The 25010-nt window shown below is 45.4% G+C and overlaps 1 protein-coding gene across 3 annotated transcripts in view; it reads left to right on the plus strand.

Annotated features, from left to right (window-relative positions):
• The first annotated feature begins 20834 nt into the window (after positions 1-20834).
• mcm3 (minichromosome maintenance complex component 3) overlaps positions 20835-25010 on the plus strand; it is a 23596-nt gene continuing 19420 nt past the window's right edge. For 2 of the 3 annotated variants that reach the window (XM_090242458.1, XM_090242459.1), the window contains exons 1-4: positions 20855-21052; positions 21971-22083; positions 23198-23406; positions 24289-24419. In XM_090242458.1, the coding sequence (XP_090098584.1) occupies positions 20978-21052; positions 21971-22083; positions 23198-23406; positions 24289-24419 (528 nt within the window). In that variant the 5' untranslated portion in view covers positions 20855-20977. Of the gene's footprint in view, positions 21053-21970; positions 22084-23197; positions 23407-24288; positions 24420-25010 lie in introns of all 3 variants that reach the window. The other variant, XM_036984621.2, reaches the window with a different exon arrangement.

The following is a 25010-nucleotide window of genomic DNA, read 5'->3' on the forward strand; positions in this document are numbered from 1 at the left end:
GGAAACCCTTCACATGCCTGCTCCTGTCCCAGTCCACCCATGGGAATGGCCCGCAGAGCCATGGCAGAGAATTCATGTGGACTACGCTGGTCCTTTTGAAAAGCACATGTTTCTGGTTATAGTTGATGCCCATTCCAAATGGCCAGAGGTGTTTTGCACTGACTCCTCCACCTCAGCTCAGACGATAGAGTGTCTCAGAACAACGTTTGCACGCTTCGGTTTGCCACTGCAGCTGGTAAGTGACAACGCGCAAGCTTTTGTAAGTGACGAGTTTACAAGATTCATGTCAGTAAATGGAATCAAACACTCAACCTCAGCTCCGTACCACCCTGCCACCAATGGGCTGGCAGAACGCTTTGTGCAAACCCTAAAGCAAGGACTCCGTGCAGCAAAACGAGACGAAGGGACTTTGCAAACAAAACTGGCCAAGTTCCTGGCCTCCTACCTAAACACCCCACATGCCACGACAAATGAAAGCCCAGCCGCACTGATGTTCGGGAGGCCTCTCCGCACACAGCTGGACATCATGAAGCCAAACAGGCGTAATGAAGTGCTGAACAGACAAGCCAAGATGCTCTCCGGTGGCCGGGAGCGCCATCTCCAAACAGGACAGGAAGTGATGGTGCGAGACTACAGAAGAGGAGGGAAATGGACAAGAGGGACCGTACACACACAAACGGGATCCAGAACTTACCAGGTTCAAGTAAGCCCAGACATAATGTGGCGGCGTCACATTAACCAAATGCATTCCAGGGAAAACAGCACAACAATCGAGAGAGAACAGGCACAGAGAGCTCCTAAGAGTGACACACAGGGAACTGTAGAGGACGGTGGGGCAGTAGAGAGACCCCAGGCTGAAAGAAGGGACCGTGTTGATGAAGGTGCTGCTATAGCAAACGCTATAATGGAACAAGCACACACTGAGGATGTTCAGGAGCCTCCAGACGATCTGAGGCGCTACCCAGAACGAAGGCACCGTCCACCAGACAGACTAGACTTATAAACAAACAAGCAAAAACAAACTGTTCAAGTTCAAATTAAAAGATGCAAAATAACTACAACAAGTTCTGGGAAATGTTTCAGTTGTGGTTTGGTAAAAGTAACTCTGATTGTATAAGAGAAGGAATGTTATGTTCTGTTAATTACTGATGTCCCCTTTAAGGATGGAGCACCCTTGGTCATGCGCAGTGTTGTTCTATGTTATTCTGGTACTAACTAGTTTGAGTAAATGTGAAGCTCCAGTTTCAATTGCTTGTATTTCGAGTCTTTCTTATTACATAAATAAGTACTAAGTGTTAAGACACTACACAAGGATTTAAATTTAACCCAGTCGCAGCTCTAAAAACGAAAACATTTGTCACGAGAAATTAGCACCTGGCATTTTACTAGTCATTTAAGAACAAATTATTATTTACAATGATGGCCTACCCAGCCGACGCTGGGCCAGTTGTGCACTGCTTTATGGGACTCCCAATCATATCCAGATGTGATGCAGCCTGGATTTGAACCAGTGACTGCAGTGATGCCTCTTAGCACTGAGATGCAGTGCCTTAGACCACCGCCACTGGGGAGCCAAGTATACAGAAAATACCCTAGCCCTGAAGCAAGCTTCCAGAAAATTGGAACGGAAATGGCGCTCCAAACTGGAAGTCTTCTTGGACAGACAGTACACAGTACGATCGAAGTAGTACTTCATTAGTAGTGTAGTAGTAGTATAGTATAGTAGTAGTATTCAGATAGTAGTATAGTACTGCTATAATTTCACTGCTGCTCGATCAGCTTACTTTTCCAACCTGATTGAGGAGAATAAAAACAATATAACATTTATTTTTGATACTGTCGCAAAGCTAAAAAGCAGCATTCCCCCAAGTGAGGATGGCTTTCACTTCCGCAGTGATGAATTCATGAAAGATCACGATCATTAGAAAGAAAATTACAGACTTCTCTTTGAATCTGCACATTTCTCCAAAACTTAGTTGTCCTGAGTCTGCACAGAACTAACAGGACCTAAGATCAATGGAGACACTCAAGTTTTTTGAAATCCTGTATCTTTAGACAAGTTCACGAAAATAGTCATGGCCTCTAAACCGTCAAGCTGCATATTGGACCCTATTCCAACTAAACTACTGAAAGAGCTACTTCCTGTGCTTGGCCCTCATATATTGAACATAATAAATGGCTCCCTATCCACCGGATGTGTACCAAACTCACTAAAAGTGGCAGTAATAAAGCCTCTCTTGAAAAAAGCCAAACTTTGACCTGATAAAAAAAATTAACTAACGGCCTATATCGAATCTTACATTCCTCTCAAAGTTTTTTGAAAAGCTGTTGCGCAGGTTATTTAAGCAAGGTTGCCTTCCTGAAGACACTCGCTGCCTTCCTGAAGACAAATAATGTATACGAACCGCTCCAGCCTGGTTTTAGACCCCATCATTTCACTGAGACTGCACTCGTGAAGGTGGTAAATTACCTTTTAACGGCATCAGACCAAGGCTCTGCATCTGTGCTCGGACTCTTAGACCTTAGTGGAGCTTTTGGCACCATCGATCACCACATTCTTTGGAGAGATTGGAAACCCAAATTGGTCGACACGGACAAGTTCTTGCCTGGTGTAGAATTTATCTGCCGGAAAGATATAATTTTGTCTCTGTGAATGGTTTGTCCTCTGACAAATCAATTGTACGTTTTGGTGTTCCTCAAGGTTCCATTTTAGGACCACTATTGTTTTCACTGTGGTATTTTACCTCTCTTAGTGATGTCATTCAGAAACACAATGTCAACTTACACCGTTATGCGGACGACACTGATTCGTCGAGCTGTGCATTTGATGAAACATGGTGAAGCCCATAAATTGCCTACCCTGGATGCTAGTTCTACGTCCCAAGAAACAAAAATATCTGCTGTTTGATCTGACAATGAATCTTACAGTCGTCTCAAATAAAACTGTGAAGGACCTGATATCAAACTGTGAAGGACCTAATATCAAACTGTGAAGGAGCTCGGCATTACTCTGGACCCTGATAGACTATTTTAAGAGCTATTTTAAGAGCAGCTTTTTTTCCATCGTCGTAACATTGCAGAAATCTGATACTTTTTGACAAAAAAAGGATGCAGAAAAGCTAATCCTGTAAGGATCGACGCCGGGCACGAGAAGCAGGTATCGGAAGTAAACATTTAATGAATAACGGACATAAAACAGAACCGGAACAGAACCGGAACAGAACCGGAACAGAATACGGACAGCGTCTGGACAAGAGGAAATTACAACAATAGAGGGAACACACGGTGGAAGCATACAGACATAGGGAAGGCAACAAACAACAACAAATGAAAGGAGTCCAGGTGAGTCCAATGATGTTCTGCTGTGCGTGATGGTGACAGGTATGCGTAATGAAGGCAGTCTGGCACCCTCGAGGGAGAGCGGGAGCAGGCGTGACAAATCCATCCACTTCTAGATTAGACTACCTCAAGGCTATACTCTCCAGCTACCTGGATAAAGCACTAAATAAACTTGAGTTAGTGCTAAATACAGCTGTTGGAATCTTGACTAAAACCCCAAAATTGGATCATATTACTCCAGTGCTAGATTCTCTACACTGGCTTCCTGTTAAGGCAAGGGCTGATTACAAGGTTTTATTGCTAACCTACAAAGCATTACATGGACTTGCTCCTACACTACCGTTCAAAAGTTTGCTGTCACTTAGAAATGTCCTTGTTGTTGAAAAAAAGGTATGTTAGCACAGCTGAAAACTGTTGTAGAAGCAATAAAACTGTCCTTCTTTAGACTAGTTGAGTATCTGGAGCATCAGTGTTTGTGGGTTCGATTACAGGCTCAAAATGGCCAGAAACAAAGTACTTTCTTCTGAAACGCATCAGTCTATTCTTGTTCTGAGAAATGAAGGCTATTCCATTCGAGAAATTGCCAAGAAACTGAAGATCTCGTATACTCCCTTCACAGAACAGCGCAAACTGTCTCTAACCAGAATAGAAAGAGGAGTGGGAGGCCCCGGTGCAAGAGGACAAGTACATTAGAGTGTCTAGTTTGAGAAACAACCGGCAGCTTCATTAAATGGAATCCGCAATGGAAAAAATAGCAAAAACAAGGAAGTGACCCCAAACTTTCGAAAGGTAGTGTATCTCTCTGATTTGGTCCTGCTGTACATTCCTACACGTACACTACGATCACAAGACGGAGGCCTCCTCCCTTGAATTTCTAAGCAAACAGCTGGAGGTAGGTGTTTGTTCTGTAAAGCTAAATTTTTATGGAATGGTCTGCCTATCCATGTGAGAGACGCAGACTCAGTCTCTACCTTTAAGTCTTTACTGAAGACTAATCTCTTCAGTAGGTCCTATGATTGAGTGTAGTCTGGTCCAGGGGTGCGAAGGTGAACGGCAAGACATTGGAATGACAAACTGCCCTTGCTGTCTCTGCCTGCCCGGTTCCCCTCTCTCCACTGGGATTCTCTGGCTCTGACCCGATTACGGGGGCTTACTAGTGCTCTTCCATGCCATCCCTAGGAGGGGTGCATCCCGTCGTGCTAGGCTTTTTCCGTTATACTAGACTTCAGTGGGTTGAGTCGCTGACGTGATCTTCCTGTCCGGTCTTGCCCCCCCTCGGGCTCGTGCGGTGGCGGAGATATTCCTGGACTATTCTCAGCCTTGTCTTAGAGTAGTAAGTTGTTGGGCTGTTGATATGCGTCTAGTGGTGGTGGTGGGGGGGGGGCTGTGCTTTGGCAACGTGGGTGGGGTCATATACTCGCTCTCTGCTTCTCTCTTTCTTTCTTTCTCTCTCTCGGAGGACCTGAGCCCTAGGACCATGCCTCAGGACTACCTGGCCTGATAACTCCTGGCTGTCCCCTATACACCTGGCTGTGATGCTGCTCCAGTTTCAACTGTTCTGCCTGCGGCTATGGAACCCTGACCTGTTCACCGGACGTGCTACCTGTCCCAGATCTGCTGTCTTTGACCCTCTTTCTCCCTCTCCCTGTCTCTCCATTTCTCTCTCCTTCTCTCTCTCATTCTCTCTCTCTCTCTCTCTCTCTCTCTGTCCCTCTCTACCCCACCTGCTGTCTTGACCTCTGAATGCTCAGCTATGAAAAGCCAACTGACATTTATCCCTGATTTATCCCTGATGTGGTGACCTGTTACATCCTCTACAACCACTGTGATTATTATTTGACACGGCTCGTCATCTATGAACGTTTGAACATATTGAAAAACTATCTGACCTTAATGGCCATGTACTCTTATCATCTCCACCCGGCACAGACATTAGAGGACTGGCCACTCTTCAGAGCTGGATTCCTCTCTACGTTTCTTCCTAGGTTCCTGCCTTTCTAGGGAGTTTAACCTAGTCGCCACAACTTCATCCTACTCTACACAGCTCTGTCATCAAGTATGATAATGTAGGGCTGTGATAATGTATCAACTGTGATAATGTAGGGCTCCTGATACAGGATCAGTTTGGCATTTTATATAATAATGAATAAGAGGAAGGACCTGATCCTAGATCAGAACTTGTACTCTGAGACACTTTAATATGGACCCTGTTAGAGGAGGGACCTGAACCTAGATCAGAACTCATATTCTGAGACACTTTAATACGGACCCTGTTAGAGGACGGACCTGATCCTAGATATCCTAGCATATGTGGGAACTCCTTCAAGACTGTTGGAAAGGCATTCCAGGTGAAGTTGGTTGAGAGAATGCCAAGTGTGTGCAAAGCTGTCGTCAAGGCAGGTTGCTACTTTGAAGAATCTCATCTAAGGGTGGCTTCTTTGAAGAATCTCAATTATAAAATATATTTAGATTTTTTGAACACTTTTTTGGTTACTACATGATTCCATATGTGTTATTTCATACTTTTCATGACTTCACTATCACTCTGCTAGGCGTGTCCAAACTTTTGACTGGTACTGTAAAATATATATATATATATTTTAATTTCTACAATTGTAAATCGACTTTTGGTCCTTGAAAAGCGCTATACAACTAAGTATTATTATTATTGTGTACGGCCAGAGAGTGTGAGAGTGTGTACGGCCAGACTGTGTGAGAGTGTGTACGGCCAGACTGTGTGAGAGTGTGTACGGCCAGACTGTGTGAGAGTGTGTACGGCCAGACTGTATGAGAGTGTGTACGGCCAGACTGTATGAGAGTGTGTACGGCCAGACTGTGTGAGAGTGTGTACAGCCAGACTGTGTGAGAGTGTGTACGGCCAGACTGTGTGAGAGTGTGTACGGCCAGACTGTGTGAGAGTGTGTACGGCCAGACTGTGTGAGTGTTGTCGTGACGTGACTTTCATTAATCTGATGACTGTGATGTATTGAAACAACTAACTATGTTTAATTGTTACTTGATTGAATGAATCATGTAACAATTAACTCATTAGGAACTGGGGCACCACGAGAGCGGTTCTTTAAAGAGTTACCTTCTCCAAAAGTAAACTCTAGATGATCTATAAGATATCTATCGATAACAGTCATTTATTAATGATGACTGATTAACCTCATTTCAGTCTCATAATTCTGAAGGTCGCATACTCCTTGTATCTGCACACCAGCTTTACTGATCATTTTATACCACACAAATTGATTTAATTGTTTATTTACTACTTAACTAAATGATAACACAGGAAACACACACACACGGTACAAGTTATTGATTGAAAATTTAATACGATGGAAACAGGTCCCTGGTGGACTAATGACAACATGGCTGCTTGTTTATCAAAATAAGGAGTGGAGAAAGAAAGAGAGACAACAGTTATACACTTGGAACTACGCTCAGAGTAATCCTAATACTTTTCCCCAAACCACCGCCCATTTGTGTAAGAAATAATTCATGTATTTACATGTTGAATGTCTTCCTTCGTCACGTATCTCTGTTGGACCCAGGCCTTCGTGAAAAGGGTCAGTTGGGCCTTCTCCCGAGCTCTCAAGTGTAAGACTCTGATTGTACACAAGAGGTCACAATATTCTTCTTCTTAGTTGTCCGTGGCTTCACTTTCACTCGTTCTGGAAGAGTGGTCCTCTGAAGACAGCTAATCACCCTTGTCGATGATCCCCAGTGGGGTGATGAGAGCCGTTTAGTCGATGATGGTTTGAAGAGAGTAACAGGATGGTCCTAATTAAATTAACTTACTTAGATACAGTGCTTAGAACGGCTACGCAGCCGTAACATTGATTGTTAGAGAGGCTACTTTGTCGTCTTCACCTCATGTTGATTTTCAGGGTCGTAACCACTGGAGATCTAAGCTGCAGCTTGAGTCCTTCTGGTCTTGTATGTTAATTCTCAACTCACTCGTGTAATAAAGGGGGTCGTTTCCATCATGCTTACACGCTCTCTGAACTTCCTTGGGGCGTGGCTAGTTACTGGGGCAAAGTATCATCAAAACTATGATCTCGTTAGAAAACTAAAATCACATTATGTCTTTACAAAAATATTCTCTTCATCCTTGATATTTCCCACACCATGTAAAGGATGAAAACCTGACATACACAATGTGAAAACTCTTCCAAGTGACAATATTTTTGTTATAAAAATGTTATAACATTTTTTCATGACATCACAAAATAGACATTAATTTCCCATATCCCATCTCTCATCCCCACATCTGGATGTTCACTTTTGGACATTAGAGTTTTTTGGGCGGCAAAATGTCTCTGTAACAAAGATATTCCAATCACCACTACTGAAGACCAAAAAAGAGTAATCTGCTGCATACAATTTAGGATTGGCGTGAGGTGTCATCAAACCCCCATGTCAATCCTTCCTCCCCTCTGCTGGTGAGAGGGGTCTGGTGGAAGGCAGATCCATTGTAAACCTGATCTTCGGATGCACACAGGAGAGTCATGGCAATGTGTACGGCCAGACTGTGAGAGTGTGTACAGCCAGACAGAACACTGACAGTACCAGAGCTAATTTTCATAGACTGCAATGCCAGTTAAATCAGACCATTGAAAACAAACCACACCAGGAACAAGCTTGTTATAGAATTCAAGATCCATGTTGATTTTATGAAAATTCCCATTATCAAGACAAAATCATCCCAAATTGGTTCTGTCATATTTATTGAAGTTGATAGATATTGGCTTTTTCATATGAAGATAATATCAATGTGTCGGGATCCAATCATCCATCGCACGGCTTTGTGTACATTTGTAAAAATGGCAATGACTATGTCCAATATGACCCAAGTTTATCTGTTACAAAACTCACTCCTCTGACCCCGATTCTGACCTTCCTCATCCCCAACCTACTCACTCCTCTGACCCCGATTCTGACCTTCCTCATCCCCAACCTACTCACTCCTCTGACCCCGATTCTGACCTTCCTCATCCCCAACCTACTCACTCCTCTGACCCCGATTCTGACCTTCCTCATCCCCAACCTACTCACTCCACTGTAAACAGTTCTGGAACTCACACCAACTACCAGTCAGGTCCTGGCGTGGCCTCACACTAACTACCAGTCAGGTCCTGGCATGGCCTCACACTAACTACCAGTCAGGTCCTGGCATGGCCTCACACTAACTACCAGTCAGGTCCTGGCGTGGCCTCCCACTAACTACCAGTCAGGTCCTGGCGTGGCCTCACACTAACTACCAGTCAGGTCCTGCCGTGGCCTCATACTAACTACCAGTCAGGTCCTGGCATGGCCTCCCACAAACTACCAGTCAGGTCCTGGCAAGGCCTCACACTAACTACCAGTCAGGACCTGGCGTGGCCTCACACTAACTACCAGTCAGGTCCTGGCATGGCCTCACACTAACTACCAGACCTGGCGTGGCCTCACACTAACTACCAGACCTGGCGTGGCCTCACACTAACTACCAGTCAGGTCCTGAAGAACCTTTCAAGAACACGGCAGGAGAAGAAGAACCTTTCAGGAACACGGCAGGAGAAGAAGAACCTTTCAGGAACACGGCAGGAGAAGAAGAACCTTTCAGGAACACGGCAGGAGAAGAAGAACCTTTCAGGAACACGGCAGGAGAAGAAGAAGCATTCAGGAACACGGCAGGAGAAGAAGAGGGCTGCAAGTAGGAAGAAGGACATCTAAAAAGGGAGTCAGTTGACTGTGTTAATTGTGTTTTTTAATCCTCAATTATTCTTTATGTTTGTATTGCTATGGCAACTATATGGGCCGGTTTCAGTTATTCTTTATGTTTGTATTGCTATGGCTGAGGCAACTATATGGGCCGGTTTCCTGGACACAAATTAAGCCTAGCCCAGGTCTACAAAGCTATTTCACCATGCTTTGTAGTCCAGAACTAGGAACTTAATCTATGCCCAGGAAACCGACCCATAGAGTAGTCTCAGCCAGGATAATTAGTGCGTAGAGGGGTAGTGCAGGGTTCTGTTCCAGGGTACGGTGGCCAGACGGTGCGCTACGGGGCTGATGTTCGGTAGGTAGGCCAGGCTGGTGGGAATCATCTGGCTTATCTTCCTCAGTTGCAGGTACAGCCGGCGGTAGGGTGACTTGGCAAAGCAGCAGCTGGTGGCGCAGGACAGCCAGCCAAGTAGGGCAGAGCCAGGGAGGAACCAGAACCCTAGAGGTAGAGGAGGAGTTAGAATAGGGTTGTCACTCCACGATATTAGGAATAGGGTTGTCACTCCACAATATTAGGAATAGGGTTGTCACTCCACAACATTAGGAATAGGGTTGCCCCATAGATGCTGATTCTGGATTCATTTAGCATTCTCCCCACCAATGGTTTACGGATGAAGGGAAGCTGATCCTAGATCTGTACCTATGGTAAATTTAATCCCGGATCACAATATTATATTATTGGCAATACATATGATGTATTTAAAAGGCAACATTGTGGACCACTCAGTAAAGGTTTAGAGAGACTATAATCAGTAATAATGCAGTATGTCATCAGAGGGGGTGTTGTTTATGGTCAATATACCACGGCTAAGGACTGTTCTTAGACACGATGCAATGCGGAGTGCCTGGATACAGTCATATTGGCCATAGACCCCAAACCCCCGAGGTGCCTTATTGCTGTTATAAACTGGTTACCAAGGTAATTAGACGTAAGCAGCCTGCTGAGCTGCTTGACACTCAGGGTTACTGTGCTGAGACTCCCCAGGGTTAGGGTGCTGAGACCTCCCAGGGTTAGGGTGCTGAGACGCCCCAGGGTTAGGGTGCTGAGACCTCCCAGGGTTAGGGTGCTGAGACGCCCCAGGGTTAGGGTGCTGAGACCTCCCAGGGTTAGGGTGCTGAGACCTCCCAGGGTTAGGGTGCTGAGACCTCCCAGGGTTAGGGTGCTGAGACCTCCCAGGGTTAGGGTGCTGGGACGCCCCAGGGTTAGGGTGCTGAGACCTCCCAGGGTTAGGGTGCTGAGACGCCCCAGGGTTAGGGTGCTGAGACCTCCCAGGGTTAGGGTGCTGAGACGCCCCAGGGTTAGGGTGCTGAGACCTCCCAGGGTTAGGGTGCTGAGACCTCCCAGGGTTAGGGTGCTGAGACCTCCCAGGGTTAGGGTGCTGAGACCTCCCAGGGTTAGGGTGCTGGGACGCCCCAGGGTTAGGGTGCTGAGACCTCCCAGGGTTAGGGTGCTGAGACCTCCCAGTGTTAGGTTGCTGAGACCTCCCAGTGTTAGGGTGCTGGGACCTCCCAGGGTTAGGTTGCTGAGACCTCCCAGTGTTAGGGTGCTGGGACCTCCCAGGGTTAGGTTGCTGAGACCTCCCAGGGTTAGGGTAATGGGACCTCCCAGGGTTAGGGTGCTGAGACCTCCCAGGTTTAGGGTGCTGAGAGCTCCCAGGGTTAGGGTGCTGAGACCTCCCAGGGTTAGGCTGCTGGGACCTCCCAGGGTTAGGCTGCTGGGACCTCCCAGGGTTAGGGTGCTGAGACCTCCCAGGGTTAGGGTGCTGGGACCTCCCAGGGTTAGGGTGCTGGGACCTCCCAGTGTTAGGATGCTGAGACCTCCCAGGGTTAGGGTGCTGGGACCTCCCAGGGTTAGGGTGCTGGGACCTCCCAGGGTTAGGGTGCTGGGACCTCCCAGGGTTAGGGTGCTGGGACCTCCCAGGGTTAGGGTGCTGAGAGCTCCCAGGGTTAGGGTGCTGGGACCTCCCAGGGTTAGGGTGCTGAGAGCTCCCAGGGTTAGGGTGCTGGGACCTCCCAGTGTTAGGGTGCTGGGACGCCCCAGGGTTAGGGTGCTGAGACCTCCCAGGGTTAGGGTGCTGGGACCTCCCAGGGTTAGGGTGCTGGGACCTCCCAGGGTTAGGGTGCTGAGACCTCCCAGGGTTAGGGTGCTGAGACCTCCCAGGGTTAGGGTGCTGGGACCTCCCAGGGTTAGGGTGCTGAGAGCTCCCAGGGTTAGGGTGCTGAGACCTCCCAGGGTTAGGGTGCTGGGACCTCCCAGGGTTAGGGTGCTGAGAGCTCCCAGGGTTAGGGTGCTGGGACCTCCCAGGGTTAGGGTGCTGAGAGCTCCCAGGGTTAGGGTGCTGGGACCTCCCAGTGTTAGGGTGCTGAGACCTCCCAGGGTTAGGGTGCTGGGACCTCCCAGGGTTAGGTTGCTGAGACCTCCCAGGGTTAGGTTGCTGGGACGCCTCAGGGTTAGGGTGCTGGGACCTCCCAGGGTTAGGTTGCTGAGACCTCCCAGGGTTAGGGTGCTGGGACCTCCCAGGGTTAGGTTGCTGAGACCTCCCAGGGTTAGGTTGCTGGGACGCCTCAGGGTTAGGGTGCTGGGACCTCCCAGGGTTAGGTTGCTGAGACCTCCCAGGGTTAGGGTGCTGAGACCTCCCAGGGTTAGGGTGCTGAGACCTCCCAGGGTTAGGGTGCTGAGACCTCCCAGGGTTAGGTTGCTGAGACCTCCCAGGGTTAGGGTGCTGAGACCTCCCAGGGTTAGGGTGCTGAGACCTCCCAGGGTTAGGGTGCTGAGACCTCCCAGGGTTAGGTTGCTGAGACCTCCCAGGGTTAGGGTGCTGAGACCTCCCAGGGTTAGGGTGCTGAGACCTCCCAGGGTTAGGGTGTTGAGACCTCCCAGGGTTAGGGTGCAGAGACCTCCCAGGGTTAGGGTGCTGAGACCTCCCAGGGTTAGGGTGCTGAGACCTCCCAGGGTTAGGTTGCTGAGACCTCCCAGGGTTAGGGTGCTGAGACCTCCCAGGGTTAGGGTGCTGAGACCTTCCAGGGTTAGGGTGCTGAGACCTCCCAGGGTTAGGGTGCTGGGACCTCCCAGGGTTAGGGTGCTGGGACCTCCCAGGGTTAGGGTGCTGAGACCACCCAGGGTTAGGGTGCTGAGACCTCCCAGGGTTAGGGTGCTGAGACCTCCCAGGGTTAGGGTGCTGAGACCTCCCAGGGTTAGGGTGCTGAGACTTGTTGTGATGTGTTTATTTTATATTTTAAATGTTTATTCCCAGCCCCCGTCCCCGCAGGAGGCCTTTAGACTTTTTGTAGGCCGTGATTGTAAATAAGAATTTGATCTTAACTGACTTGCCTATTTAAATAAAAGGTTAAATAAAAAAATAAACAACATTTTAAAAAACGTTGCAACTCTAGGCCAAATCAGCAACTGAAGAAAGGCTGACAGACACACATTTCTCACATAGCTGGCCTACTGGGAACAGGTTTTCACCCGCCTGTCTGTTTGCTTGTATCACCTTACACTGGAGAGCAGGTAGGCTAGCTAGCATGCAGTCATACAGTACCTGTTAACTCTGACCTTTAGCCAGCTTTCTGGCCCTGTAGGCCAGTGTCCCTGCCTTGCCTGACACCATCTATGACATCAGCAGTGATACTTATAAGCACCCGTGTAGACCAAAGACTAAACATAAACACCCAGATAATACAAACCAAGACGGTGACTGATACAGAGCCACACCTGGAGAGGGACACTTCTACAACTCTAGACAGTGCCTCATCTTTTTCACCTCAAGCATGATTGTGGAGGATACTAGTGGTGACATTTCCCTTATATTGAATTTCACAACCTATGGTATTTATGGGTGAAAGGGTTTTACAATTTTCCTGGGTGGCCAGTCTGTTTGAGTTATCATTCCACTCCTTGTCATGCGTTCTGCAATAGCCTGGTCTCAGATCTGTCTAACAGCACAAACATACTGTATCTGGGACCATTTCTGGGGCTATTTCTACAAATTAAGAAACTAACACAGAGATGAAGCAACAACATTCTAGAAATCTAAACTAGAAACACAGAGAGATGAAGCAACATTCTAGAAATCTAAACTAGAAATACAGAGATGAAGCAACAACATTCTAGAAATCTAAACTAGAAACACAGAGAGATGAAGCAACAACATTCTAGAAATCTAAACTAGAAACACAGAGAGATGAAGCAACATTCTAGAAATCTAAACTAGAAATACAGAGATGAAGCAACAACATTCTAGAAATCTAAACTAGAAACACAGAGATGAAGCAACAACATTCTAGAAATCTAAACTAGAAACACAGAGAGATGAAGCAACAACATTCTAGAAATCTAAACTAGAAACACAGAGAGATGAAGCAACAACATTCTAGAAATCTAAACTAGAAACACAGAGAGATGAAGCAACAACATTCTAGAAATCTAAACTAGAAACACAGAGAGATGAAGCAACAACATTCTAGAAATCTAAACTAGAAACACAGAGAGATGAAGCAACAACATTCTAGAAATCTAAACTAGAAACACAGAGAGATGAAGCAACAACATTCTAGAAATCTAAACTAGAAACACAGAGAGATGAAGCAACAACATTCTAGAAATCTAAACCAGAAACACAGAGAGATGAAGCAACATTCTAGAAATCTAAACTAGAAACACAGAGAGATGAAGCAACAACATTCTAGAAATCTAAACTAGAAACACAGAGAGATGAAGCAACAACATTCTAGAAATCTAAACTAGAAACACAGAGAGATGAGGCGAGAGCATTCTAGAAATCTAAACCAGAAACACAGAGAGATGAAGCAACAACATTCTAGAAATCTAAACTAGAAACACAGAGAGATGAAGCAACAACATTCTAGAAATCTAAACTAGAAACACAGAGAGATGAAGCAACAACATTCTAGAAATCTAAACTAGAAACACAGAGAGATGAAGCAACAACATTCTAGAAATCTAAACTAGAAACACAGAGAGATGAAGCAACAACATTCTAGAAATCTAAACTAGAAACACAGAGAGATGAAGCAACAACATTCTAGAAATCCAAACTAGAAACACAGAGAGATGAAGCAACAACATTCTAGAAATCCAAACTAGAAACACAGAGAGATGAGGCGAGAGCATTCTTCACTGATGGCATGGAATGTTTGTCGACCTAGTTCCCAGTAATCAAATCACATTTTATTGGTCACATACACATGGTTAGCAGATGTTACTGCGGGTGTAGCAAAATGCTAGTGTTCCTAGCTCCAACAGTGCAGCAATATCTAACAAGTAATCAAACAATTCCCCAACAACTACCTAATACACACAAATATAAGTAAAGGGATAGAATGAGAATATGTACATATAAATACATGGATGAACGATGACCGAGCTGCATAGGCAAGATGCAATAGATAGTATATAATACATTATATTCATATGATATGAGTAATGTAAGATATGTAAACATTATTAAAGTGACAAGTGATCCATTTATTAAAGTGGCCAATGATTTCAAGTCTGTATGTTGGCAGCAGCCTCTCTGAGTTAGTGATGACTGTTTAACAGTCTGATGGCCTTGAGATAGAAGCTGTTTTTCAGTCTCTCGGTCCCAGCTTTGATGCACCTGTACTGACCTCGCCTTCTGGATGATAGCGGGGTGAACAGACAGTGGCTCGGGTGGTTGTTGTCCTTGATGATCTTTATGGCCTTCCTGTGACATCGGGTGGTGTAGGTGTCCTGGAGGGCAGGTAGTTTGCCCCCGATGATGTGTTGTGCAGACCTCACTACCCTCTGGAGAGCCTTACGGTTGTGGGCGGAGCAGTTGCCGTACCAGGCGGTGATACAGCCCGACAGGATGCTCTCAATTGTACATCTGTAAAAGTTTGTGAGGGTTTTAGGAGACAAGCCACATTTCTTCATCTTCCTGAGGTTGAAGAGGCGCTGTTGCGCCTTCTTCACCACACTGTCTGTGTGGGTGGGACCATGTCAGTTTGTCCGTGATGTGTACGCCGAGGAACTTAAAACTTTACACCTTTACACGTGTGGAGGGGGGGGGGTGGGTGCTTCCTCTACTGTTACCTGAAGTCCACGATCATCTCCTTTGTTTTGTTGACGTTGAGTGAGAGGTTATTTTCCTGGCACCTGACTCCGCCAGGACCCTCACCTCCTCCCTGTAGGCTGTCTCATCATTGTTGGTTAACAAGCCTACCAGTGTTGTGTCATCTGCAAACTTGATGATTGAGTTGGAGGCGTGCATGGCCACGCAGTTGTGGGTGAACAGGGATTACAGGAGGGGGCTGAGCATGCACCTTTGTGGGGCCCCAGTGTTGAGGATCAGGGAAGTGGGGATGTTGTTTCCTACCTTCACCAACTGGGGGCGACCCGTCAGGAAGTCCAGGACCCTGTTGCACAGGGCGGGGTTGAGACCCAGGGTCTCAAGCTTAATGATGAGCTCGGAGGGTTCTATGGTGTTAAATGCTGAGCTGTAGTTGATGAACAGCATTCTCACATAGGTATTCCTCTTGTCCAGATGGGTTAGGGCAGTGTGCAGTGTGATTTCGATTGCGTCGTCTGTGGACCTATTTGGGCGGTAAGTAAATTGAAGTGGGTCTAGGGTGTCAGGTAGGGTGGAGGTGATATGGTCCTTGACTAGTCTCTCATAGCACTTCATGATGACGGAAGTGAGTGCTACGGGCGATAATCATTTAGTTCAGTTACCTTAGCTGTCTTAGGTACAGGAACAATTGTGGCCATCTTGAAGCATGTGGGGACAGCAGACTGGGATAGGAAGAGATTGAATATGTCCGTAAACACACCAGCCAGCTGGTCTGGACCTGCTCTGAGGGCGTGGCTAGAGATGCCGTCTGGGCCGGCAGCCTTGCGAGGGTTAACAGGTATAAATGTCTTACTCACATCGGCCACGGAGAAGGAGAGCCTACAGTCCTTGGTAGCGTGCCGCATCGGTGTCACTGTGTTATCCTCAAAGCGGGCGAAGAAGATGTTTAGTTTGTCTGGAAGCAAAACATCGGTCTCGGCGATGTGGCTGGTTTTCCTTTTGTAGTCTATGATTGTCTGTAGACCCTGCTACATACGTCTCATGTCTGAGCCGTTGAATTGCGACTCCACTTTGTCTCTATACTGACATTTTGCTTGTTTGATTGCCTTGCGGCAGGAATATTTACACTGTTTGTATTCGGCCATATTCCCAGTCACCTTTCCATGGTTTCCATGGTTTCCATGGTTTCCATCTTTCAGTTTTGCATGAATGCCACCGTCTATCTACGGTTTCTGGTTAGGGTAGGTTTTAATAGTCACAGTCGGTACAATATCTCCTATGCACTTCCTTATAAACTCACTCACCGAATCAGCGTATAGGTCAATATTATTCTACCCGGAACATATCCCAGTCCTCGTGATCAAAACAATCATGAAGTGTCGATTCCCGATTGGTCAGACCAGCGTTGAATACTCCATGTGTAACTCTGTGTTGTTGTCTGTTCACACTGCTATGCTTTATCTTGGCCAGGTCGCAGTTGTAAATTAGAACTTGTTCTCAACTAGCCTACCTGGTTAAATAAAGGTGAAATAAAACAAATTAAAAATAGTCCTTAGCATTGGTACTTTCTGTTTGAGTTTCTGCCTATACATGAAGGGAGGAGCAAAATGGAGTCGTGGTCAGATTTGCCGAAAGGAGGGCGAGGTAGGGCCTTGTATGCATTGTGAAAGTAAGTGCCCTATTATAAGCTTTAGACAAACCTCTGTCAAACCTCTGTCAAACCAAGCCCTGGGTTAGAGAGAAAGGGACTGCACAGGTTCTCCACATAAGAAGGAATAAGAGAGGTAAAAAATATATACATATATATTTTTAAACACGCTAGATAAGCTATTATCCTCCTTTCCATCTTCAAATGAATGTCTGAAAATATAGACATTTCACCTGTCTGTTTGCTCCTGAACAGTCACAGGTATCAAATACCACACAACACCTGTCTGACTGCTACTGAACAGTCACAGGACAGTCACAGGTATCAAATACCACACAACACCTGTCTGTCTGCTCCTGAACAGTCACAGAACAGTCACAGGTATCGAATACCACACAACACCTGTCTCTCTGCTCCAGTGTGATTCAACAACACACAACACTCCTGTTTCTGTGAACAGTCACAGTTATCAAATACCATACAACACTCCTGTTTCTGTGGGTACAGCTCCCTCCACATCGTTATTCTCCCTCTACATCGTTGTTCTTCCTCCACATCGTTGTTCTCCCTCCACATCGTTGTTCTCCCTCCACATCGTTATTCTCCCTCCACATCGTTGTTCTCCCTCTACACCGTTATTCTCCCTCCACATCGTTGTTCTCCCTCCACATCGTTATTCTCCCTCCACATCGTTATTCTCCCTCCACATCGTTATTCTCCCTCCACATCGTTGTTCTGTTATTCTCCCTCCACATCGTTGTTCTTCCTCCACATCGTTATTCTCCCTCCACATCGTTGTTCTCCCTCCACATCGTTGTTCTCCCTCCACATCGTTATTCTCCCTCCACATCGTTGTTCTGTTATTCTCCCTCCACATCGTTGTTCTTCCTCCACATCGTTGTTCTCCCTCTACACCGTTATTCTCCCTCCACATCGTTGTTCTCCCTCCACATCGTTATTCTCCCTCCACATCGTTATTCTCCCTCCACATCGTTATTCTCCCTCCACATCGTTGTTCTGTTATTCTCCCTCCACATCGTTGTTCTTCCTCCACATCGTTATTCTCCTTCCACATCGTTGTTCTCCCTCCACATCGTTGTTCTCCCTCCACATCGTTATTCTCCCTCCACATCGTTGTTCTGTTATTCTCCCTCCACATCGTTGTTCTTCCTCCACATCGTTGTTCTCCCTCTACATCGTTGTTCTCCCTCCACATCGTTGTTCTCCCTCCACATCGTTGTTCTCCCTCCACATCGTTATTCGTTGTTCTCCCTCCACATCGTTGTTCTCCCTCCACATCGTTATTCTCCCTCCACATCGTTATTCTCCCTCCACATCGTTGTTCTCCCTCTACATCGTTGTTCTCCCTCCACATCGTTGTTCTCCCTCCACATCGTTGTTCTCCCTCCACATCGTTGTTCTCCCTCCACATCGTTGTTCCACATCGTTGCTCTCCCTCCACATCGTTGTTCTCCCTCCACATTGTTATTCGTTGTTCTCCCTCCACATCGTTGTTCTTCCTCCACATCGTTATTCTCCCTCCACATCGTTGTTCTCCCTCCACATCGTTATTCTCCCTCCACATCGTTGTTCTCCCTCCACATCGTTATTCTCCCTCCACATCGTTGTTCTGTTATTCTCCCTCCACATCGTTGTTCTTCCTCCACATCGTTGTTCTCCCTCTACATCGTTGTTCTCCCTCCACATCGTTGTTCTCCCTCCACATCGTTGTTCTCCCTCCACATCGTTGTTCTCCCTCCACATCGTTGTTCTCCCTCCACGTCGTTGTTCTCCCTCCACGTCGTTGTTCTCCCTCCACGTCGTTATTCTCCCTCCACGTCGTTATTCTCACTCCACATCGTTGTTCTCCCTCCACATCGTTGTTCTCCCTCCACATCGTTGTTCTCCCTCTACATCGTTGTTCTCCCTCCACATCGTTGTTCTCCCTCCACATCGTTGTTCTCCCTCTACATCGTTGTTCTCCCTCTACATCGTTGTTCTCCCTCTACATCGTTGTTCTCCCTCTACATCGTTGTTCTCCCTCTACATCGTTGTTCTCCCTCCACATCGTTGTTCTTCCTCCACATCGTTGTTCTCCCTCCACATCGTTGTTCTCCCTCCACATCGTTGTTCTCCCTCTACATCGACTTCATGATGCTGGTGGTAGCAGAAGCAAGAGGCAGGTGAAATCTAGCAACCTACAAGTGATCAAAATAAAATAATAGTAATAATAATAATAATAATAATAACAATAACAAGAATAATAACAGCAATAATAATAACAATAATAATAATAATAATAATATTTACAATAATAATAATAGCAATAACAATAATAATAATAACAATAATAATAACAACAACAGCAATAATAATAATAATAATAATAATAATAATAATAATTACAATAATAATAATAGCAATAACAATAATAATAATAACAATAATAATAGCAATAATAACAATAATAACAATCAGAATACTAGTAACAAAAATAATAACAACAATACTAAACAATAATAATAATAATCATTAATTTAATTTGTACATCTCTTTTTTTCACACCAAAAGGTGCTGAATATATATATATATTTTTAATCAAAGCAATCCAAAACACAGAACATTGTAAGCAGACAACAAATGGTATTTACATGTGTTGTCACTGAATGAACATACTGTAGGTCTTAGAAAGCCTGGGCACAGCAGTCCACTGCAAAGGAGTGATTTGGGCGACATGCCTAAATAAATGTATGCCAAATAGAGAACGGACTAAATTCAAGCAATGACCTACATTTTAGCGGGCAGTGGCGCTGTATGAGGCGCTATGACGACACACATCTAATGGCTTAGTACATGGGGGGGGGGTACACTTCGCCATAAAATAGAACCTAGGCTGTTTTTAGTCACATATTATAGTCACAATAAGATGCATCATGCCCATAGGGGGCAAACGGGCACGTGCCCCCCCCCCCTCAAATTTGTCCTGTTTCTCTGTAATAGTACTAGTCACTACTACCCAGAAGCCATTGCAGGCTATCAATCAAATTAGAGTAGCTAGACTGTCTAACTATCTTAGCAGGCATATCTGCTGGAAAGGGTTGACAAGACTTTAGAAAAGCAAGCAATAACTAAATGTAATGAATAGGACTCAAATTCCTTTCAATCTTTTACCCAGATTTTTAGCAGAGATGCAGAGAAGCATATTTAGTCAGGAGGATAAAGAAAGCTTAAAAGAGGCATGCTGAGGTATGAAGAGAAATATACATAGAACTAAGCCTAATGATTATGGGCTCTAGATTGCAGGAACAAGCTGTTTCAGGTGTTTGAAAAATGCTTAACTCTCCTAGTCTAGCCCCCCTCTAGACCAACCCTCAGCCATCTTCACATACTTTGTGTCCCTTCAGATTGTTGGTGTGTATGACGCCCCTGAATAACTAAACAACCTTTATTTCTCCATGAGGAGAAACAGGGCTTATATTTCATGGCTTATATTAATTCAATCATAGGAATGTGTTCTTAACTGACTTAAAGGTTAAGAAAAACATAAAAAAACAAATATAAATAGGTAGCTTCACATGAAATGTTGATTAATGATTTCTAATAATATTCTAATAATAAAAAATGTTTTATCTAAAGGTAATTTTGGCATTTGTACATGTGAAGATTGCAGGCCCTCACTATACGTTTAAAAACAGACGATATCTATGAATTAATTTATAATAAATACATAACTTGTAAATAATGCAACACGTCACAGGCCGTCATTGTAAATAAGAATGTGTTCTTAACTGATTTGCCTAGTTAAAAAAAGTGAAGTAAATAAAAATAAATAAACAGAGAGAGAAAGAGAGAAAGGCGAGCATGGTATGACATACGAGCCTGGCAATTTAGGCTACCTTTTGCATGCCTCATGTCTGAACATTTCCCGCGAGTTGCTGACGGGGCGGGTCCAAATTCAGGAAAGACGGTATCTGATTGGACTGATACAGATTTCGCGCCAAATATGCAAAGTAGAGATGGTCACATGGACCAATCAAGATTCAGAACTGAGTTCACCGCGTACTTAGTGGCGCGAAAATCTTGCATTTCTGTAAAGACCTATGTAGGAACGGTCACGTCCGAGTCTGTAAAAGTTTGTTATATTTGGAAAATATAGAATTACGAAATGGCGGCTGATTCTGTGGACGATCGGGAGATGAGAGAAGCACAGAGAGAATATCTGGACTTCTTAGATGACGATGTAAGTAGCATAATTGCTTGAAAAATATAATGCTTATTTTGTATGCCTATGGACAAATGGAAACCATGCGGCGATGAGTGACAATAGAGAGCAACAGTAATGGCGTCTTTTTGTTGGTATTAACTCCTTCACTGTTCGTTGAGAAAAGCCGATCGGGAAATTAATGGAGTTTTGTAGAGTTTTTTTTTTTTTCGATAAACGCCGAAAATAAATTATGTGGGAAACACCGGTTTAGGAGAGCATATACGTTTTTTGTTCTATGAGATAATCTAAATCAACTAACATCGCTTGAAAATGTTTTTTTTTTGAAGCGTTTATGTAATAATTAAAAAGGTGTAACACACCTAACAGTTAAGTGTTCGTAATTCATGAAGGTCATGTTAACTGACTGGTATTATCTCATAAAACAAAACCTATATGATCGCCTGAATCTGTGTTAACCTCAAGACCTTATTTTCGACGTTTATTCCAAAACTCATTATTTTTTCCCCCGTCATGTGTGGTTTTTAATCACTACAAGCTGGCGGGATCTATTAAAATCTAAGTTTTGCAGGAACACTGTCCGAAGAGTTGCTGTCTAACGTTAATCCCATTTTACTTGCATTTTTTTTTAAACAACCAAATGCGTTGTTTGTTAAATGTTACTAAACACTGTGTCTAGTTAACCAAGTAGCTATAAGATGTTAGCTAAGTAAGCACCAGATAGTTAGATGATACTGAGAGCCAGTATGGGTGAAAGTGCAGGGAGTTGAGTAGCCAGCCAATCACTCGGCCTGGATGGTATCTAATGGCGTCCTCCTCTCTGTGTGTGTGTGTGTGTGTGTGTGTGTGTGTGGTTCATATCCTCTGTGTGCGGTTCCGACCCTCTGTGTGTGTGTGTGTGTGTGTGTGTGTGTGCGTGCGTGGGTTCCGATGCAGCAAGACCAGGGGGTCTACCAGAGCAAGGTACGGGACATGGTCAGCGAGAACAAGAACCGCCTCATCGTGAACATCAACGACCTGAGACGACGCAACGACGTGCGGGCTACCAGGTACACACACACACATTAACGTGGTATGCCATGAATGCGTATCGTGTTCGTCTGTAGTTGAGTGATCCACAATGTGGTCTTGCATTTCTTTCTACTGTCATCTATTGTCATTGTGGAGTGACACTTTTTAATACATTTCGACAACAGTAACTACACTGTATTTACACACCTTAGTATCTCATAGTTATACACACCTGTGTACAATGCAATCGCGTTATCCATGGGGCTCCCGAGTGGCACTATGTGTCTAAGGCACTGTGTGTCAGTGCTAGAGGCGTCACTACAGACCCTGGTTCGATCCCGGGCTGTTTTTAAAAACAGTATAAAGGAGAGCCGCACGCTCGAGGAGCTCCGTGGCCTGATATCATTGGTTCATTCTCATATGTATTAAAATAACATACAGAAAACAATAAATGGATCGCATACGCTCATAGATACACTTTGGCTCCATAAGCCTACAAACAAACAGTATCACAACCGGCCGTGATCGGGAGTCCCATAGGGCGGCGCGCAATTGGCCCAGCGTCGTCCGGGTTTGGGGAGGGTTTGACCGGGGCTGTCATTGTAAAATAAGAATTTGTTCTTAACCGACTTGCCTGGTTTAAATCAAACTTAAAATAAATATAAATAATTGTGCATTGACATCAGGGTATGGGATATCTATTATGTGTTAGTTGATTATATTACACAACTATATGATATGCCCAACATAATGTCCTGACGCTCTCTCTGCGTCTCTCTCTCGCTCTCTGCGTCTCGCTCTCTGCGTCTCGCTCTCTGCGTCTCGCTCTCTGCGTCTCGCTCTCTGCGTCTCGCTCTCTGCTTCTCGCTCTCTGCTTCTCGCTCTCTTTCTCTGCGTCTCTCTCTGCGTCTCTCTCTCTCTCTGCGTCTCTCTCTCTGCGTCTCTCTCTCTCTGCGTCTCTCTCTCTGCGTCTCTCTCTCTCTGCGTCTCTCTCTCTCTCTCTCTGCGTCTCTCTCTCTCTCTCTCTGCGTCTCTCTCTCTCTCTGCGTCTCTCTCTCTCTCTCAGGCTGATGATGGGCTGCTACTTATATAACAGCCCGATTACATCACACTATGGATTTAAATAAACCCGAGGCTGTGCTCTCTTCCCAGGTTGATGACTAATGCATTTGAAGAGCTGCTGGCGTTCCAGCGGGCTCTGAAGGACCTTGTGGCGTCTGTAGATGCTACGTACGCCAAGCAGTACGAGGAGTTCTTCGTTGGTCTGGAGGGAAGTTTTGGAAACAAGCACGTCTCCCCCCGAACCCTCACCTCTCGTCTGCTGGGCAGCATGGTCTGTGTGGAGGGCATCGTCACCAAGTGTGAGTGTTTGCGGGGGGGAAACTAGGTTGTGGATGTCTCTCATTCGCTAAAAAGTATAAACATTAGGGAATTGACAAACGGAGAGAGAAAAAAATGTTTTTTCCATTTAAAACGTTAATGAAAAAAAAATCATAACATTTCACTAGAATATACAGCAACAGTTTGGTTCTCACAGTGTCTCCCTTTCAGATAAGTGTTTCACCTCTACTACCAATACTGAACCTCAATTCCACCTCGCGAAGTTTGCATTTAGTTAGGGATTTTTTTCTTAATTAAACAGTAAGGGTCCCAATTTAGTTGTAAACGTTCACATCCCTAGTTTACATCCAAGTTAGGAGGCTCCCCCGAGTGTCTGGAATCTCCAGCGTCTATCTCCAGCATCTATGTGCCGCTGATAAATTGTGGCCACTACTGCAATAAAAAAACCACGAAAACAAACCCCACAGATAACATCATTTTTGAGAACCAACAATCGGCCAAAATGAAAACTAGACGGAGGGAATCTAACGTTCCCCGGTTGTCATGGCAACCCCGCTGATTTTCTGAGTCTCTCGGGTAGCATAACAACAAGGCAGAATGTGTAGAATTGCAGCAAATTGCAGGCCGGGGGGGGGGGGGGGGGGGGGTGTACATAGTCAACATACAAAGGCTAAGGGCTGTTCTGTTCTTAGTCACGATGCAACATGGAGTGCCACAACCCCCCCACAGGTGCCTTATTGCTATTATAAACTGGTTACCAACGTAATATAAGCAGTTAAAAAAACAAAACATGTTTTGCCATACCTGTGGTATACGGTCTGATATACCACGGCTGTCAGCCAATCGGCATTTGGGGCTGGAACCACCCAGTTTATAATATATATTTCTGTTCATCTCTGTAGGTTCTCTGGTCCGTCCAAAAGTAGTGCGTAGCGTCCACTACTGTCCAGCCACCAAGAAGACTATGGAGCGCAAATATACAGACATGACCAGTCTGGACGCCTTCCCTTCCTCTGCTATCTACCCTACCAAGGTAAACACACACACACACACACACACACACACACACACACACATACAGGTTGAGGAGAACAACCTTCCCTTCCTCTGCTATCTACCCTACACAAGGTAAACACACACACACACACACACAGGTTGAGGAGAACGACCTTCCCTTCCTCTGCTATCTAACCTACCAAGGTAAACACACACACACACACAGGTTGAGGAGAACAACCATCCCTTCCTCTGCTATCTACCCTACCAAGGTAAACACACACAGGTTGAGGAGAACAACCTTCCCTTCCTCTGCTATCTACCCTACCAAGGTAAACACACACACACACACACACACACACACACACACACAGGTTGAGGAGAACAACCTTCCCTTCCTCTGCTATCTACCCTACCAAGGTAAACACACACACACACACACACACACAGGTTGAGGAGAACAACCTTCCCTTCCTCTGCTATCTACCCTACCAAGGTAAACACACACACACACACAGGTTGAGGAGAACAACCCCGTTGGTGACAGTTTGGTCTGTCCATCTACAAGGACCACCGAACCATCACACACACTCACCACCTCTCTCTTTTTCTCTCGCTCTCTCCTTCT

This window comes from Oncorhynchus mykiss, chromosome 8, assembly GCF_057628025.1.
Source record: "Oncorhynchus mykiss isolate SJ-2025 chromosome 8, ASM5762802v1, whole genome shotgun sequence".
NCBI classification, from domain to species: Eukaryota; Metazoa; Chordata; class Actinopteri; order Salmoniformes; family Salmonidae; genus Oncorhynchus; species Oncorhynchus mykiss.